This window comes from Aulonocara stuartgranti, assembly GCF_965226115.1.
Source record: "Aulonocara stuartgranti genome assembly, chromosome: 13".
Classification (NCBI taxonomy): domain Eukaryota; kingdom Metazoa; phylum Chordata; class Actinopteri; order Cichliformes; family Cichlidae; genus Aulonocara; species Aulonocara stuartgranti.
In genome coordinates, this window is record NC_138949.1 from 31,993,813 (window position 1) to 32,014,752 (window position 20,940).

Here is a 20,940-nt window from a genome sequence, read left to right on the forward strand (position 1 = left end):
CCTGTCTTCACTCAGTGGACACAGAGTCCCCTGAGAAAACAGAAGAAACCCGAGCAAAGGACAGCATCCTGAAAGAAAGTTCTGTAGATGACCACGGTGATAAAGAAGAAACAGAAACTCCAGGACTGGAGGATTCTTCCGACTCAAAAAACCTCAAGCTGCATTTGACTGCAGAGGAGAGCAGTCTTGATAAAACATGCACAGGTGACAGTGAAAATAGCGAAATTGTAACACTGCATCGTGCACCTACACCACCCAACATATATCTAAATGTTTTTATTGGTTTTAGTGATTCATCTGAGGAAGAAGCGTCTGTGTCATCCCAGATGTTTCCTCCTCAAACCCAAACCACAGCCACAGTAGAACCGAAGAAAAACTACTCAGCTGATACAAAAGACTTGGACAACATAGAAGCTTGCCCCCTGGAAAAGCCTGTGAAGAAAAAACTACATAGGTCAGTCCGTAAGTCTGATTCAGATTTTGGTTCTTATGACATCACTCTGGCATCTGATTATCTGTCTGAAGAAAAGATGTGTGTTTACAAAGTTATTCAGTTGGTAGTTTCAGAGGCCAAAGCCTCGTCTAAATACAAGGACTTCACACAGCGGCACAATCCCGACTCTATCAGCGATCGCCTGCGTGAAAAACTCTGGCCTCAAATTGACGAGAAAAATTTGGATCTATCTCCAAAAAGGCTGACCAATATCAACAGGGACATTTTCACCAATCTTTGTAAAGCACATAACTGCAAGGAGAAATATTTGATTTTATATCTGAGCGAACGGCTTGATGATATTACTGTCCCAACGTTTACAGAACCCCTGTTGGCTTTACCAAAAAGAGTACTCACTATATCTGAAAACCGAGAAGAGTACATAAAAGTTGTTGAAAGCTTCACTAAAGATTTGGTTCTGCACGCTATAAGCAATGCAAATGAGACAAGGGAATTGCCTCCAAGGGTTGATAAAGCCATTATGAACAGGTTTACCAACAGGATTTGGGCTAAAATTTTGTCCCAAAACCTTAAAATGTCCTTCGAGAACACTGAAGAAGTCAGTGTGAAAGTATTCAATGAACTCCGGGAAAAGTGGAAAAATCCAAACACTGTGCTGGAGTTAATGTTTAATGGCCAAGACAATATTGACAATGTGATTGTCAAAAGTTTCAAAAGAAATGCCCCACTGAAGAGACCTAATTTCTTCTCTAGGGTTTTCTTACGAGCACGTTAAAGTTTACCTGACACCTGCATCAAAAAAGCGGCGTTTTCAAAAACACCTGGGTATACATGTGGACGTAGCCTAAATGCATTACATTTTTTATTACAATTCTTCATTGTAAATGTTAAAACCAAACTACTTTAAAGTAATTGTCTCATGAACCACCTGGTTGATAATAATTTCACCACATTACATTATAACGTTTTTCTGTCCTTTATCCCGTCTTCCTTCTCCCACCCCAACCAGTCGCAGCAGATGGCCGCCCCTCCCTGAGCCTGGTTCTGCCGGAGGTTTCTTCCTGTTAAAAGGGAGTTTTTCCTTCCCACTGTCGCCAAAGTGCTTGCTCATAGGGGGTCATATGATTGTTGGGTTCTGTATTATTGTAGGGTCTACCTTACAATAGAACGCGCCTTGAGGCAACTGTTGTTGTGATTAGGCACTATATAAATAAAATGGAATTGAATTCAAATAAAAATTAATTTAAAAAAAGTTTTAAAAGTGTACTTAGTTTTATTTGCTGTCAATTTGCCTAGAATGGAATATCAGATTAGAACGGCCTCTAAAATATAATATTTAATGTATTAAATAAATCAAATGATTTACAGAAAATAAAATTCAAAAACACTTTCATTTTCACTGTATCTGTATGGCTATAGAGGAGCTGTTATTATTTTGCCTGTTTGTCAGTGCTGGTATGAACCCCGTCCGTGCTGTGTTGATCCCTTTGCAAAGGTTTGAAGCTTCTTTCGATAAACCTGAGAAAGTCAGTTTGGGTCGATGCTCAGTGTATTTTTCCACAATAATCTTGGTGACAAGGATGAGATTTCTTGAGTGATTTTTGTTCTCTTTTTGTTCTCGCAGGTAGACTCAATGAGTCTGAAAGAGCGCTTATGTCCGAGCAAAGTATGGAGTACTGATGGGATTTCCGACTCATTTTAGAGAACTGGCTCTTTCGGCTCGGATCACTAAAAAGAGCCGGCTCTTTCGGCTCCCAACCGGCTCTTCAGGTTGTTTTGTTGCTTTAATTAATTTATTATTAACAATAATATAAAATTATGCACAAAAGGAATTACTAATGTACAAAAAAAGTGTTTTTATTTCTATATGTTTATATATAAATATATGCGGTGGCCCTTAGAGACAAAACGAGTACAAACTCCAAAACACATTTCTAGCATGAACTGAACTTCCAAAACAGAGCTACCTAAGATTACTTAAATTACACAATTGAAAGCATATGTGTATTGTTTGTGTATTTACACACAAGCGCTCATATATATTCAAATAATTTAAAAAAAATGTTCATTTACTTGTTACTACCACACACCAAATCCGGTCGTTGGTACTTGCTGGCTTGTGTAGCCACTAGGTAACAAAAGCTCAACACTGCGCGTAGCATTCTGGAGCACTTCTGTTGTCTTTTGTACGTGTTTTGAGTTTTTATGTGCTTCTGAGTTTTTAGTGTTTTGGAGTTTGTACGTGCTTCGGAGTTTGTACGTCCTATGGAGTTTTTACGTGTTTTGGAGTTTATACGTGCTTCAGGGTTTGTACATGCTTCAGAGTTAATACATGTTTTGAAGTTTGGACGTGCTTTGTCTCTAGGGGCCACCGTAAATATACTTTTATTTATTCACTCCACCTAAAATGTAATAAATAAATCATATAATACAAAAACCAACTATTCACATTTCAACTTTTAACTACTTAAATTTTCAGCTTTTTCCTTTTACAAATTTAAAGTGAAACAACACAAAACACTGCAAACCACAACCCAATTAAATATAAATTAAAATAAGAAAACAAAAAAAAAGATGTGTGGTGGGGCGTGGCCTGCGGTGCCGTGCAGAGGAGGCGGACGCACCTGCACGGCATCCGCAATCACGCCCCACCGAATTAAATATTGTACTGGGTCCTGTGGTTGGGTTGTTGGTGTTATGTTGAGCTGGAAGCGAGAGAGCTGCAGCTCTGAGTGCGAATGTACAGCAACCGTGTAGGGATTAATAAAAGCATCAAAATGCCACTGGGTCTGCCGTGGTCGTTTACAGGATGCATATTCTCTGTCATATGGGCCTGCATGAATAAACAATAAACTTTCTGAATCTTTTATCATCTGCAACTGAAAATAGTTGTGGATGATTACTATACCTTTCTATTGTGATGTTGTTGTCCCTGCCTCTTTCTCTGTCTCTCCCTCCTGCTCTGTTCCTGTGCTACTGCGAGTGTAACTACCACCCCTCCCCCCTCTTCCCAGCACAAAGCACAAGGCTGCGTGCTGAGTGAAGCGGGAAAAAAGTGCGAGAGAGAGAGGGTGAGAGAAAAACCACGGCTCCTTGGCTCATGTCGTTCACGTCAAAGATCCGGCTCTAGGAGCCATTTCGTTTGTGACCAACACATCACTAGAATTCTCTCACTACTGCTCTATTCCGGTGTGGTTGGAGTATATGGATGTATTGTGGATGGATTATCTCCGTAATTCTTCTGAACAAAAGTTAGCATTCATCCTCCAGCATCACTGTGTTTATATTATGCTAACATAGCTGTGCCGCTAGTGATCACGTAGCAAATCATTATATACCAGCTAGTCCAACTTCTGTAACCCTACAAATGTCACTGCTGATTAGTTTTCTGTCTTCAATCATTTTGGAAGTGATAAAAGAGATGTATTATTTTATTTTTCTTATTAGAAATCTCTCATTCAGAACATGCTGTATCATGTTTAGGTGGAAACTAGCGAGCTAACTTCCTGCTAACTTCTAACTCAATTAAATTGAATAAATTCTGTTTTCAAATTTTATTTGTCACGTACACAGTCATACACAGTACGATATGCAGTGAAATGCTTAGACAACTGCTTGTGACCTAAAGAAAAAAAAAGGACAAGGCTATGAATAAGATAGGAAATAAATATGAAAAAATGAAAAAGGGTAAATTTAACTAGGAAGGAATAAAATATAAAATAATTAAGGTTAAAAATGAAATAACTGTACAACACAAATTAGAATAAAGGGTAAATTTAACTGGGAAAGAATAAGATAAAATATATAAATTAAAGTTGAAAATAAAATAACTGTACAACAAAATACACAATACACAGTATAGAACTATATAACTATATAAGAATGTATGAATGTTTTTATGGATGCCTGGATGTTAAACTTAATTGTTACACCGTAAAGCAGCAATGCTGATCATTACAGATGAAATAAATTAGACAGTTTTTAACTCTCAGTGATGCCGCAGCGTTTGTATGACTTTGGGACCTTAAAGGACGGCGTTTTGGACCCAGATTACTCTGGGAAGCTCGTGACTACGGTAGCGGTAATGCTCAGCTTTGTAGCTTACCAAAGTCGTACTAAAACAGTTTTGGGCAGTTTTTTTTGAAACATAAAATCACATAAAATAGGTTTGTAGTCAGTGAGAATTCAACCAGAATTCATGCATTTTTGTTTGAGAAAATTAAAGGATTTTAAGTGCTCTTTGTAGTGCGGAAAATACAGTAATCTGATTTTTTTTTCTTAATTTAGTAAACCCCAAAACTTCTAACAGATAATTGTGCTTAGTTGAATAAATATTAAAAAACAGATAATGTAAGTATTTCTAGACAGGCTGGAGTCTTTCAGTATTCACAAACAGCATGCTGGTTCAGACGCTTCTCCTGGTGGATAGCGCTTTCTCTCTTCTCCTTGAATAAAAACGATTTTTCATGTTAGTTTTATTTCAAAATTCATGGTTAAAAAAAATCCTGTACATACGAACAGCAGATAATAAAGAAAAGCGAATGGTTCAGTCTAACACGTATTCTGCAGTATGACATTGAGCTTAAGTAAAACTGTACAGTTATAAAACTTGACTTATATCTGAGCCAAAATGATTTTCCAAGAAACAAATAAAACAGTGATGTAAACGTCACCTGACAGTCTGGTGTTTGCTAAAGCTGGTGACTGGATATCAGCCACTGATAAAGTGCTGTGTAATTTTCTGTGTCCATCTCGCCTCCTTTTAAAGTCTGTCATTTTTAACCCAGAACAGTCACTCTGAGGGAAACAGCAGGTCTGCACTCAGGAAACAAACTGCATTTACTTATTTTGTGCACAATTTTGTGTCGACATTACATTATATTGAACAGCAGCTGCAATAAACAGGAGACTAACACCAGGACACGTGGACATGCTTCCTGACTCATCAGCAGGTGTTAAACAGCTGACAGGTGAGATGGATGTGTACAGGTAAACTGAGGGTCCATAGAGCTGATCAGTGGTGTCGTGAGGAAAATGTTGGCTTGTTATTTATGTTACAGAAACAAAGAGACACAAGACCAGGCAGAATTTTTAAGTAATTTAAGTCATATAATTTTTGTCTGAAGATGAAAGTTTATAGTTTATATACAAAAGATATACAATATATATGATATACACACACACACACACACACACATATATATATAGAGAGAGAGAGCAAGAGAGAGAACATATAAACATTCTTTCTCTCATCCGCTCTCTCTCGCACTTTTTTCCCGCTTCACTCAGCATGCAAGCCTTGTGCTTTACACTGGGAAGAGGGGGGAGGGGCGGTAGTTACACTCGCAGTAGCACAGGAACAGAGCAGGAGGGAGAGACAGAGAAAGAGCCAGGGACAACAACGTCACATTAGAAAGGTATATAATCATCCACAACTATTTTCAGTTGCAGATGATAAAGGATTCAGAAAGTTTATTCATGCAGGTCCATATGACAGAGAATATGCATGTTCTTTTTGTTTTCATATTATAATTTATATTTAATTGTGTTGTGGTTTGCAGTGTTTTGTGTTCTTTTCACTTTAAATTTGTGAAAGGAAAAAGCTGAAAATTTAAATAGTTAAAACTTGAAATGTGAATAGTTGATTTTTGTATTATATGATTTATTTATTACATTTTATGTGGAGTGAATAAATAAAAGTATATTTACGGTGGCCCCTAGAGACAAAGCACATACAAACTTCAAATCACGTACGAACTCTGAAGCATGTACAAACTCCAAAACACGTAAAAACACGTACAAACTCCAAAACACGTAAAAACTCCAAAACACGTAAAAACACGTACAAACTCCGAAGCACGTAAAAACTCAAGCATATAAAAACTCAGAAGCACATAAAAACTCAAAACACGTACAAAAGAACAACAGAAGTGCTCCAGGATGCTGGGCGCAGTGTTGAGCCTTTGTTATCTTGTGGCTACACAAGCCAGCAAGTACCAATGACCGGATTTGGTGTGTGGTAATAACAGGTAAATGAACTTTTTTTAAAATTATTTGAATATATATATGAGTGCCTGTGTATAAATACACAAACAATACACACATGCTTTCAATTGTGTAATTTAAGTGATCTAGTAGCTCTGCTTTGGAAGTTCAGTTCATGCTAGAAATGTGTTTTGGAGTTTGTACGTGTTTTGTCTCTAGGGGCCACCGCATATATTTATATATAAACATATATAAATAAAACCACTTGTTTTTACGTTAGTAATTCCTTTTGTGCATAATTTTATATTATTGTTAATAATAAATCAATTAAAGCAACAAAACAACCGTTAAAGCTGTTTCGGAGCCGAAAGAGCCGGCTCTTTTTAGTGAGCCGAACCGAAAGAGCCGGTTTTCTAAAAAGAGCCGGAAATCCCATCACACAATGAAAAGACAACATATGAAAATAAAAAAGAAAGAAAACAGGCAAAAAGTTAGAAGAAACAGTCTACTACATGTCTACTTTTTAATGCACAGGTACGATACAAAGTCTGCATTTTGCTAATTATTCTAAATATTCCTAACTATTTAAACATTTTTCAGTATCCTGCACTGTTTTTTGCCCTTCCACAATCATTTGAATTAAAAATTAAAAGAGCAGGAGTGTTAAAATTAATAATAAAAGGAATTTGTTGGCTTTTTCAAAAGGTACAAATAAAATATTGTTGATAGACCTGCCCCCTTTATTAGCTACAAAATAAAACATTAAGCCTTGATCTGTTCTGTTATTCTTCTTTTCAAAAGAAAAACATTTCTAGCCTTCCAGTGTTCTAAAAAAATTAAAAACAAACGCAAATATAAGATTATTAGAATTTTTAAAATATAAATGCTTAACATTGGAAAATACTATAACTGTTAACTATGGTACAGAACTTAACAAAATGTCATTAAAAATTATAAATACTGATAACAAAGGAACTGTACATTTTATTCAAATTATTCACACTGACTTTTTTGAATCTGCACAATTTGCTTCCCCTTTATTTTAACATTAACTTTGACTATTGCCTCCTCTAGTTCCTTATCAAAGGGACTCCACAGCTCACTGTCAATGTGTACAGGCTTTGTCAAACGAGCAGTAGTGACAAGAAAGTCTGCAGAAGTCCTGCCGGGCTCTCACCTTCGACCCCACCGTCCGGCTCTGCCCGTGGGCTTGTCTTCCTCAGCCTGCAGCCCTTCCTGATCTCGGCCAGCAGGTTGTCGACGGTGCATCCTTCGTCCCAATTGGCCATGTCTGTCCTAACTGCAGCACAGACACACGTTCCCCTGTGAGCTTAGCGCACGTGTCACAAACAACAGGTGAAAGCTGTCACTGCATCACCTGACAGCCTCACAGGTACAGCAGCATTTAATCTTTACAAACTTTCTTCTCGTCCTGATGCTGTCACATCATTTCCTTTAAATATTCAGCTGCTGATAAACTGTTGCAGAAAAATGTTGCTGATGTCAGCTATTGATTCTCGACCTGTCCGTCACCGGCCCTTCACATGTCTCACCTGTTCTCCACTTGCACTTGACCTGTCCTTCACCTGCCACACCTGGAGAGACAGGTGAGGGACACCTGTCTCTCCATTTAAGGAGGGAGGATTTAAGGTGAAATAATGGTGTCTGACTTGCTGATCTTTCTGGTGGGGGCTTCTTCTCTCAGTTTCCTCCCTTCCTCCAACCTCTTCCTCCTCTTCTCCTGCTCCCTGTGACCTTCGTTCTCCTGATCGAAGAATAAAAGGAACACACAGTTCAAACTTCAGCAGGCTAACCGGCCCCCCAGAGAGGGCGGAGCTTAACATTTACAGGGAAACAGGACTAATGTGTGGCAGCTACCACACTTTGTCACGGTTCAAGTCAGAGCCGATTGGCTGGCTGAGACATAGTTTAAATGACACATGCAAACGTGCGGCAGGGTATGAGTCCTGCAGACTGAGCCGCACTGCGATTGGCGCTGACCTTGAGGGTTCGAAGGAAGAGGTCTCTGAATGCCTTGATGGTGCTGAAGAGCTCTTCGAGGGAGAAGCTGTCAATGAGATGTCCTCACTAAGATAATAAAACGAGTGTGTGTGTGCACACGTGTGGTATCCCATGATTCCATGCTGTAAGTTCAGAGCCTGTGAGAACAGGCTGGGCGGGGACGATAAGATCTGCAGCGTCTGAGGTTCAGCTGTTTGTTATGGTGTATCTGCAGTTACGCCCTGATGGTACACAGACCACGTCGTCGTTGCTCTCACCTGGCAGCGAGGAGCTGTGGTGGAGCTTTGTGAGCTCTCTGCTGACTTAGGTAGTCAGCCAGTGGCTTTCAGTTTGAGCTGTTCTGCTTGTCATGTTAGCCTTGAAACTAAGTGAAACTGACTCGCACTTCCTTTTGCTAACGTCCTGCCGATAAAGCTTTTCAAACCGACCCAAATGGCCTGCTCATGTCTCCCCATCCAGCTCATGCGACATCTGTTGGTTCGTCCATCAAGCAGGTAAACATGCCCCTCTAAACAAATGAAATCAGCCAAGAGAGCCTCTGAAAGTGACCTGGACCTACAGCAACATTTAACTGTTTATATGACTGAGCGCCAACTGTCCTGACTGCCATCGTGAGGCAGAGTTCAGATTACTTAAACTGATCTCATGAAATCACAAATCACCTCAGAGGAGACCGAGAAGGAAGGGAAAAAAGGAAAAAAGGAAGGACAGGAAGGAAATAAGGAGAGAGGAGGAAGTGGACGAGGACATGAGCATACCTTGTAGTTGTCGAGTGCATCGAAGACGAGGTGGTGTCCCCGAGGGTCGAAGACGGCAAGAGCAGCCAGCAGCTGGAACAGCTGCATCTTCACCATGACATTGGACGTGTCGAGAGCTGAGGGCATATAGGAGGAGGTGGAGTTACCGCTTTCATAAGTAATGACTCTGAGTCGTCATCTTCACCTCACAGGTACACCGGCTACCTGCTTAGCTTAGGCTGGAACAGCCACCTGAGTCTACCTGTTGCTCAGGGTAGCGTGTAAATATGATTTTAAGGTGGTTTTAAGGCAGATCTGCTTCATTCTAACTTTCTGGTCCTCCACCCACCTTGAGCCAGCATCCTGATGTAGCCCTCGTTGTCCAGGATGAAATGCAGCCCTGCGGACGAGTTCATGATGGTCCGGACACAGCTGACGCAGGTGAGCTGCAGCAGAGCATCGGCGATGTGGGCGCAGCCGCGGCCCGACAGAGCCTCCAGCGCCTCCAGCAGGAGGTCCAAACCCTGTAGTTCAAGGAACTGCACCATCCATGACTGATTACTCACCTCCAGCCGCCGCTGCAGACCCGAGTAGTTCACCACTGTGGGAACCTGGAGGGGCAGAGTGACCATCGGTCAGAGCTGTGAGACGCCCTCTCCTTCCCCTGCAGGACTCCTGAGGTTCTGCTTCTTTCCTACCTGCAGCAGTCGGATGCAGAGCTCGGGGTCAGCGTTCTCCAGATTGGCCTCCACCTTGCCGTCAGTGACTGTGGCGGGGCCTCTGGTCAACTGGTCCTTTACCGCCCCCCATTTGGTACTGGTTGCCATGATGACAGGCTAAAGGTTTTACCGATGTTTGAGCTGACGAGGGTTAAAACAGATACAGGTAATCAATCACAAACAATCAATGACATCATCATCTTTTTAACGTCCATGACAAGCAGACCTGACACAAGCGATGACATCACGCCCGTGTCAGCCTGCCTCGGGCTCACAGTTTCACATTCATTAACACATCTCTGAGTCACAAACTGAGCTCCTCCAGTGGACGCCTTTATCTGCTCAGGAGGTCAGAGTCCTTTACTGTGATTGGACTCCATTTGGCTTTAGTTGTGTCATAAATTATTATTTGAATTATGTTCCTGACTGACAGCTCGAGTACACTTCTGATGTGGACCAGTTTTAACTTGGTTTTATTCAGCTCCGAATCAAAGCTCCAAATCACAACAACAGTCACCTTGAGATGCTGTACTGTCTTTGTACTCTCAACAACCATATGAGTAAGAAGTTTTGTGACAGTGGCAAGGAAAACCTCAATTTTAACAGGAAGAAACCTCCAGCAGAGCCAGGCTCAGACCAGTTTGGGAGAGGGAAGGAAGACAGGACAAAGGCACTCTGTGGAATGCATGAATAACAAGAAACAGAGAAAAAGAAGAAGAATGCAGTGAATCAGGCTGAAGGATCAGCTGATTAACAGACTGATAATAAAGCACATGATTGGCTCCAGTAACAGAAAAATAAACACGAAGCGCTCACAGCTATCGTGGCTGTGATTTGGAAAGTGAATGAATCAGACTGAAGGCTACGTGAATCCTGCACTCAGTGTGTTGCAGAGTCTTCATCAGTGAAGAAGAGTGACTGCACGTCACAGCGTGGTGGGTGAAATATGTCAGCTATGTGGTATTTCTGGTATTCAGTGCGTGTGCATGTCCTGACAGCTGAGCACGCTCGCCACATTAACGCGCCGCTGTGAGAAAACCTGAACTTTAAACTTGAAAGGTGGAGTAGGTCAGTCACATGGTCAAAGGGTGTTTCCAGAGGCCTGGATTCAAATCTCCCCCGGGGCATTTGAATCCCCCCCCCATCCAGCCAGCCTTCCTGCGTCAGTAAAGCTTCAGAATATTAAACACAACCATGAAACTTTCAGACTCACTGCAACATGGTCCTAATAAAGTGAGCACTGACTGTGTAAACCAGCAGAAACACAGGCAGGAAATTCACCTGTAAAGGTGTGTGTGGGTGTGTGTGTGAGTGAAGACAGACTGACTGGGGGGAGAAATTCCTTCTCAGCAGATGAGCTCAGGATAAAGACTCTTCCTCTTTTTGGACAGATGCTTCATCGCTTGGTTAAACTGTGGCCTCCTCCTCACGCCCAGCAGCAGAACTTTAACCACGGAAACAAATGCTCCTCATCAGCAGCAGCAGGTTTCAGTCTTCAGAGAAGGACCAGCAAACAAACTCAGCACTAGTTGTTCCAGTATCGGGAAAAACTGAGGGATGATCCTTTAAACCTGAAGCTCAGGTGTTTGTCATCATTTAACAACTTAAACAGACCTTTCACTGTACACATGCGCATATCTGTCAGTGGTACACCCTCACAGAAGAACAAATGCATTGATCTCAGTGCTGATGGATCAATACAGTGATTGGATAAGAGCAGACCCGCATGCTCCGATTCAAAGGTTCAAAAGTTTAAACACAGTTGTGGCTAAAAACCGCTGACAGGTCGAGCTGTGCCTGCCAAACCGGACTCCCTTCAAAATTAATCGAATTTAGTGTCTGAGCTTCAGTTCACTCGGTGCTGTGGTGGGTTCGGCTCAGCAACACCGGCCGGAGGACGGAGCAGCTTCAGCCGCTCCGCTGCTCCCACAGGTACAGGTGTATTTCACCGGGAACAGAAGAAGCTCATCACACAAACTTACCTGGAATCTGTCACTTGTGTCAAGCCGGCCTCCAATTCGAGACTTGCAGTCAAGCCAGCCTCCAGTTTGTTTTACGTTCCCTGTGTATTCAAAGTATTACGGAATGGATGTGGAAACCGGATTTCAAAATAAAAGCCAACTTCGAGTGAATTAACAGGTATGTTAAGAACATAATAACATATAATTTAGGCTTTTTTTTTCCCTTTTTCTTTTTTTTCAAACTCTAATGTTAGATCTATATGATAGTGATGGCCCGCTTGAAGCTGACGCTCCGGAGCGTGTGTCGAAAAAAACAACACACTGGTTCAGAAGCACTGTGTCGAGGCTTGCTTCGTTTGGCAAAAGTCACGTGACCAGTGACGTCCGAAGCTTCATTACGCACGTAACTGCTTCGGTACCTGATTCAAACGGATATAAGGAAGTGAATCATCCACGGGATTCGTGGAGTGTGTTGATGGTGACATAGAGCGAAGAGGTGATCATTCCACTGACAGATATGGAGCCAGCGAGGAAGAGAGGACGTTCTGGCGTGTGGGAATATTTTGAGTTGATTTTGCTCAATTCATTTTATCTGCCGAAGTGAAAAACCTGAAATGTCCAAAATCATGTTTTCATAATGTAAATCTCATTACAGCATATGACTTTAGGAACACTTCCATGTGAATTAAAGCTGATGAAGACTACAACAATGTATTTGACACTATACGTACATTACATTGCTACACAGTTTAGAAAATCATTTTGTTTATTGTTTTTAGGTGATAGTCTGCAGGACCCAGGAATACCTGCATATCTACCAGCTTGCAGTGCAGTTCCTGCACTCCACAGCCTCTTCTGTTCCATGCAAGTGGATTTTCTCCAAGGCAGGAGAAACTATTTCTAAGAAAAGAAACAGACTCAGCCAGCGCACAGTAACACTAATCCTCTTTTTAAATGTAAATTACAAAAGGGCTACCTGACATAGATCATGTTTTTACTTTGCAAGTTCTTGATTAGGGGTGGGTTTTGATTATTGCCTTTCTGATTACAATCCATGCTAAATTGGATAAATTTATATTGATTCATTACAATCCTGTGTCGATTTGTAAATTAACGTTATTATGCCTGAAACGCCAGCATCTCAGGTTAAACCTCACAACATGTCGTCAAACACCATACAGCTAAAACAGTACCTGGGAGCAGGTTTACGGATTCTGCATACAAACGTAAACACAGAGCGCGGACCCGACGCGTCAGAGTCAGATTTTGGTGCGTCGTCGGGTCCGCGCTGTGTTTGCCTCTTTTTTTTTTTTCGCTGGCTTCTGCAGCTGCAGGTTTCATAACTCTCTGTTTACATCTCTAATTAAGTCTCACATGTGTCAGCTTTCTTTTAATAGATACGAAATTATGGATATATACTGATAGATGACCAGAATTGTAATATTTCTGACTGAGGCAAAACTTTCAAGATTCCAATCAAATTGAATCGGATCCTGTATCGAATCAAAATGATTCTACAAATCAGTAACGATGCAGCCGTACTCAGCCCCTAAGCATTTTCCCTTTCCAGTTCACAATCAATCCCACCCCTAGGTCAAAAATATGTATAGGACAATTGGCCTCATCTAATATTTTGTATGAACCTGTCCAGCTGTCCAGTGATTAAATGACAAGTAGATGGAGGCAGGACTTCACAGCAGGGGCATACTCCATAATGTGCTGTGCAGTCTCATATGTATATTGTATATGTTGCTCACTTATTGTATTTACCAACATAAAGGAGTTATGAGCAAAGAAAGGCCACACCATAGTGCATGTTTAAATAGGGAAAGTTTATTGATCAAAATGTATTACGCAAATACGCATTACATTTTTTTCAGCCCCCCAATCGAGAAAACAAAACCAATTACATGTTCAAAGCAACGGAACGGTGGCCCAATATCAGAGAGAACTCCACTCTTGAGTGAGCAGTGATGATTGAGTGTGCGTGTTAGTCCCCATAGGGAAATAGTTCCTCTGCATTTAACCCATTCACCCAGTGAATTTTTTATTGAGCAGTCCGTTTTATTTTGCAGATTCAAGCTGCTCTTCAAAATATTCGCCACCAGATGTCACCGGAGAGGACTGTGTTGAAAAGCTTCGAGTAATGAACCATTTTTCAATACAAGCTTCAGTGCTTCGGAAAGCTTCATTTGGCCATCACTACTATATGACACAGCCTTGTACCCTAATTGTGCCCTGTCACTATCAAGGCCATCTTATTTTGCCTTCCAAAATAAAAGCCTTTTCAAATTGTCCATATACGACCTACTCTTTTAACGATTTCAAAATGCTCTTAAATGAAAAATTCATGTTTCAACAGGATAATTCCACTTTAGATCAACAGTATACAGCCCCACAGTGATACCATATCAATATCAAGTCATTCTGATTTTGACTTCCAAAGTAAAAGCCTTTGACGATGTCAAAGTAAAAGCAGGAGTGACTAAAACAAGCTCTCTTCAATTATTTTGGGATGTTATTTACTTATCAATTGTGAAAAAATTGCTCTGAATAAACAGAGAAGCAAAAACGCTCATGAACTGGCGTGGAGAAAGACGTGTCTGTGTGAACAGGGAAAAAGCTGAACGTGGCGCGGCGCTTCCACGTGCAGTGTCTACCGTCACGAGTAAAAAGACTGCAACATTAACATTAGCATTGGAGGCTAAATAGAATTTTCGACACATCTCCTCCTCTATTAAAGCTCGTTTTCAGCAACCGAACACCAAGAAACATCAAGAAAACCTCACTGCGCCGATAGAATACCGTGAATTTTATATAAGTTTGAATAACTTACCGTTTGTGTAAAATACTCCAATGAGTACGGCAGGCATCCACCACGGTGTAACCAGCAGAAGCACATGGAAAATCGGCCCGGCAGAGCAAACTATTAATTGATCCACGGGTTTACCTGGGCAGAAGCCCAGGGGCCTGCCAAGTTAAATAACTCTCTTCAGAGTTCATTTGCTTGGACTTGAATAACACTGTTTAATAACTCCAACACTGAACACTATTTGAATCAGAATGTGTTAAAATGACACTTTGAGAGTGGAAATCAACTCTAACATCTTTAACCCTGAAATTTTAACACTCCAGTTTTTGCTGTGTATATTGTTTGATAGTTGGAGTCAGGCGAGTGTTGTTGTAGACTTTAAGTCGCTGTGCGAGTTAATATTGCTGGAGGAGTTTAAGAACTGTTTTCCTGAGCAGACAGTGATGTACCTGAGCATGCAGAAGGTGGCCACGTTACAAGAGGCAGCTGTCCTGGCTGAGGAGTTTGCCCTAACGCATAAGGCAGTGGAACAAATAGAATAGTGCTATTGTAAATTGTGTGAGAACATGATTGTGACTGTCCTGAGTGAAGTATTGCAAACTGTGGAAAGAGTGATTTTGAATGTTCTGAGTGAAGTATTTTGCAAGTGTCAGAGGCATAAAGTGAGACATGAGTAAGAAAGGGAATAGGAAGTGAAGCTGGGGTAACAGAGAGACAGACTGACAAGGGTGCAGACAGTAAACTGGATAGCAGAGGGTGATACTGCAGGTCACCAGCTGCCCCTAGGGGACACAAAATAAATAAAGTAGAATGAAAAAATATGAAATAATACTAAAAACCCTTTTAGTATTATTACATTTTTTTTGGTGGGCCAGACCCTAAAAGACCCTAAAACAGAAAAAGTCCAGTTTCCTGTTTTTGAAAAAAAAAGAGAAACCAAACACTCTTTATAGATAAACAATAATAAAGGTATAAATAAAGAATAAGAATAAATAAGTAACAATTAATGAAACTGAATGCATTCTGAGAATTATGAAAGATAATTCTTGAAAAATGCCTTAAACGTTAAAGGGAGCAGTTGCACATTAAACAGCATGGTGGATGGAGAATCACAAGCTGGGAAGTTCACCTGCAATATCACTGTGTCTGAGTGGACTCAGAAAGACTGTCTGAGTTTGAAATTTGCCACAGATGGAGTAAAGTTTCAACAGAAGAGACTGAAAAACAAGACAAGGCTGAAGAAAAACTGTAAAAAAAAAAAGTATCACTGATAATGCACATCCCATACGGAAAAGAAATAGAACAAACTTATAAGTCTTGCATAAGATGTGGCCTACTTCATATAGTGAATCATATAAGTGGCCACTAATGAAAGTGGCCACTTTCTCATTACTTTCATATATTGTTTTAGTAAGCATCCAAAACATACAAGTTTCATTTATATAATTTTTCAAGGGATCTTGTATCTGTTTTCACTCTTGTATGCTTTTCATACATGTTTCACACAAGACAGATACAAACTTTATAAGATTTATATCTATCTTTTCCGTATGGGATGTCACAGCCATGAACTGCTGCGGGATGTGGGAGAGAAAGACAGCAGCAGACAGGAGGAAGAAGATAACAAGGAGGGAGAAGAGAACATAGAGGAACAATGAATACTGTTTTTAGTGTGGGGACACGTGAAAATCAGGTTAAGGAAAACCAGGAAAAAACTGAGGCCGACTGACTTGGTGTGGAGGTTGAGAAAGGGTCAGAATATTGCAACATGTTTGATCTGGCTAATGTATTTTTCAGTAAAAAACATGTAATCCTGGCAGTTAGCTTTGGGTCACGGAGCCCCGCAGCGGACATGGGAGAAAAAAAAAATTAGGGAGAAAAAAAAAATAATTAGGGAGAAAAAAAAATTAAGACGGACTTTTGCGAGAGCTCGCAAAAGTTTTAGCCGCATTCTTCCGAGGCCGCCAGCTCGAAGCCGACCGGGAGGTCGAGGCACGATGTGCCGGGAAAGCGGTGTTCCTCCCGGCTGTAGTAGGTCTCGACCTCCCGTTAGCTTCGAGCTAGTGAGTGTCAGATCTCCACTTTTGCAAATATGTGATGTCTTGTAAACCGAGCAGGTATCTGACGTTTACACAACTACATTCACGCCTCAAAAGATCTTAAGAGTGTATTTTGTGACCCAGAAAGAGTAATATTACAACTAAGTAGCGGCCGCCATTGTTGGAGTTTTGCGAGATCTCGCAAAACAAACTCGGGATCTCGCAAAAGTCCGTCTTAATTTTTTTTTTTTCTCCCTAATTTTTTTTTTTCTCCCTAATTTTTTTTTTCTCCCATGTCCCCTGCGGGGCTCCGTATTGGGTTGCTTTCTCTTTCCAGGCAAAAAATTATACTCAGCCATGGCCTAAACCAGTCCCTAAGATTTTTTACAGTGCACTTAAAGAAAACTTGTCAGGTTTAATCCCTATGGAGAGATCAACATTTTTGGATACGCAAATTTAATAATCTGTCCTTTTTAGCAGGCCTGCAAGATTAAAACTAAAGTGCTATAAAATATCCTACCTAGAGCAGTTGCAAGGTTAACCCCCTTCATTAGGCTTTGGAGAAAAATGTACCTCTCTGGGACCAAAAGTTCATCTGGACGTAGCGTTTTCAGTGGGAGAAACGTTTTGTCACTTATCCAAGTGACTTCTTCAGTCTCAGCTGACTGCAGGTTTCCCCAATCTTCATGCTCATGACCATTGATAAATGGTCAGGAGAATTTTGATATTACATGGTTATTACTTTGGTAGTTGCATAGTAATAACTTAGAAATTACCGCATTATTACCCTGTTGTTTCCCCCTTGTTATCCTACTATTCACCTTTATTACCAAGCTGTAATAGAAAGTGCTACCATGTATAATTTCAATATCCAATAAGCAATCTGTTTAAGGTCTTTCTATACATATTTCTGTATGTTCATTTTGTAGTACAAGTAAATTATTATATATATCTTAGAGGTTGCTTTAGGTGGCTGATAACCCCAGAGATGAGCAATCCTTAGAATAATTAAATTTATATCCATAATCACATATTGTGTATGCTACCGTTGTATATAGTGTATTATCTTCTTTCTTTTTTATTTGTCTGTATTTTTCTTCTGCTATCTGTACACACAAATTTCCCCAACGTGTGATCAATGAAGTCGTATCTTATCTTATCTTAGAGACTTGATGAGACTGCCGAACACAACCTATCACATGAGACTGCAAACTTATCAGTAAAGTTGTTATTAATATTAGTAATATTATTGCAAGATATATAATACAATAATGATGGTAAGTTTAACAAAAAGTGAAAAATCCAGTTGACTATAAACCCAGATAATTATACAGAAAACCTTTAAAATATTGAAGAAAACAATGCACTGCAGAGCAGCAAAAAGAGCAACAACAATTCTTTGTACCTTTGTTAAATTCTTAAGCATTTAATAATAATGTTTCCCTTGAAATGTATGCAATTCATCTGTACAAAACCTCTATCCATATGACCAGCTGGTGTGTTTGTTCAGTCCAGTTATTTACAATAATATTCGAATATAGTGGTGGTGTAGAAACTTCATTACTAAATTAACTGTAATCAGCCAGCAAGCACAACCTCAGTACTAAAATGGTTATTGTATCGCAATATACAATTTTATACAAAAAATAAAAAATAAAAAAAATAAAAAAAATATATATATATAGTAAATACAACATTAATTGGAAATCTAAAACCAGAGCCACTTCAGCTGAGAGCAGTACTGCTCAGATTCTTGGTATTTATCTGTTGGTTGATGGCAACACTAAATAATATTTGTAAAGGATGCTGTTTGATTATTTTCTCTGTTCTATCTACATTTGACTCACTTTGACTGCATCAGCTGTCCTTTCCGTGTTACCATCAGTTACAGTGATAATCAGCTGCTACATCTGATACAGTGATGTTCATAATACAGCAGCACAGACAGACTAGCAGCTTGTCTATGCATCCTTTTTGCATGAAAAGGAACAAAATCAAGTCCACAAAAGGACAAAGCAGAAACAAGATTGAAACTGGAATGAAAAGACAGAATAAATTTATATCTGCTAAAAAATCTAAAATTGGAAAAATCAGTGTGGGAAGAATCATGACAAAGTAGTTAAAGAACAACAGAACCAAAGTTCCCAGACTTCTTCGTTTGTCTTCAGTGGGCACTGAGGTGGCAGCAGGCAGGGCTGTGAAAGTCCAGGCTAAGCAGAAGATGGACATAGGGGCAGGAAGGAGGGCATAAATAATTAAACGTACAAATTCTTTTAAGATTATGGCAAGAGGAACACTGACAATACAAAAAGCCCAGACCAGGACACAGACCAGCACAGAACTCCTAGTTTGTCTGAGGCAGTCCAACAGTGGGTAGGCAAAGAAGAAACATCTGTAACACAGGATGCGAACATATTATGATTATCACAGTACAGAATGGTATGTTTCTGACAATAATGATGCTTTCCAGTAGAAAACAACATTCATAGACATCCAAGTACACAGATGGAAGTACCTTTCCAAAGCGATGCACATCTTGAAGTAAAGACTGGCCATAGCACATGAGACGTGAATCATAACACAGATGCTTCGTTCCACTCTCGCCACCCAAGCAATCATTATACACATCTGGATTAGATGTGAGATGAGGAGGTTTGTGTAAGAGATGATGGGGACCTTAACTCTTTGCACCTGTAGGAAATACATGTTAAAATTAAATTTCCACTTTATTTCCTCTCCTTCACATACATATGTTATATCTTTCTTTTTACTTTCTTTTTTTAACTTTCTTTTTATTGTTTTTCTTTAAACATTGTACAGTGGGGGTAGAGGATAACAACAAACAGAAGATAAAAAGAAAGAATAAAATGATAAAATAAAAAGTAGGTAAATAAATAAATAAACCAGGTGAAAAAAAGAACGTGTTGGGTTACCATTTTTCTAGAATTTGATTATTTCTCATTATCAGTGTGATGGTCTTTTTCCTGTCGAGTTTGTACTCAGTCCATTTCTCCCACTTTCAATGGTATTGAAAGTGGGAGTAAGTCAATTGTTCCATGATTTGTATTTCATCTATAATTTTGATCTATTCATCCTGCGATGGTGGGTCTATCTTGTACATTTTCTTGTGATTGCCAATTTACAGGCTGCAAGCATAATTTTCAATATGTCTCTATCTTTGTTCAACACATTTCCCGTAATGACACCAAGACATAATAATGTACAAGACTGAGATACAGCATAACCCAGAATTTTAACCTATAACTAAATGAACATCTTCCTCAAATTTCCGGATCTTGGGAGAGAACCAAAATACATGGGAATGATTCACAATTACATCTCCACAGCTTTTCCAACACGGTTGTGGTAATGAAGTGTGTTTGTTCCTAATTCTGGGTGTCATAAAAAATCTAATTACATTTTTCCAGCAATGTAATCTTCAGGCACGTAATGATGATGTTGTTGACTGCTGTGTTTTCCAGATTTGTGACCATTCCTCATCAAATATGTTCAGTCCCAAGTCTCTCTGCCACTTCACTTTTACATATGTTGTTGTTTAATCTCCTGGAAGTTCATAGAATTCCTATCTTTAATTAGTGTACATATCACTGTTAATCCATTAGGAATCCACTGTTTAAATCTTTGGTCCATAGAACAAGGGAAAAAACCCTTATCATAAGCGATCCATTGAAGCAGTCCGAGCTCTTTTTCCAGTTTGTATTTTTGTACCAGATTAAACCATATTTTTAGCGTAAACCGAGTGACTAAATTCAGCTGTTTAATTACTCTCATTGCTTCTTCTCTGTGAATTTCTCTTCCTTGTACTGATTTTTCTAAATTCTTTCATTTGGGTGTAGCTAATTTTTTGGAAAAATGGTTTGCAGATTTTCTGGAGGAGGACAGACATTTGTTTAGAACTCTTAAAGATGTTGAAGAAGCAAGCTCCTTTAAGCAAATACTTTGGTGTCCCTCCACTTTCAAAGAAATGTCAGGAGTCCGAATCGCAAAACAAGCGCGTATTCTCGGAAAAGTGGTTGCAGGAGGTGAGCTGGCTTCAAACAAATGATGTGGTGCAGAATATGCCGTGAAAATCCCACTCTAGCGGACGAAAACAGTGCTTTTTATATGTACACAAACGCGCGCACATGTACATATATATATACAAATGTGTATGTGTGTGTGTGTGTGTGTGTGTATACATATATATATAT

General features: G+C 39.8%; 1 protein-coding gene across 1 annotated transcript; it reads right to left on the bottom strand.

Moving 5' to 3' along the window:
• Positions 1-8,894: 8,894 nt before the first annotated feature.
• LOC309720233 (inverted formin-2-like) lies at positions 8,895-15,583 on the bottom strand. Its single transcript, XM_082556932.1, has 4 exons — positions 14,715-15,583; positions 9,897-10,058; positions 9,548-9,809; positions 8,895-9,335 (listed from the first exon to the last, which is right to left on the bottom strand). Exons 2-4 carry the CDS (start codon positions 10,023-10,025, stop codon positions 9,094-9,096), a joined length of 633 nt encoding a protein of 210 aa, XP_082413058.1. The 5' UTR covers positions 10,026-10,058; positions 14,715-15,583; the 3' UTR covers positions 8,895-9,093.
• Between the last annotated feature and the right edge of the window lie 5,357 nt (positions 15,584-20,940).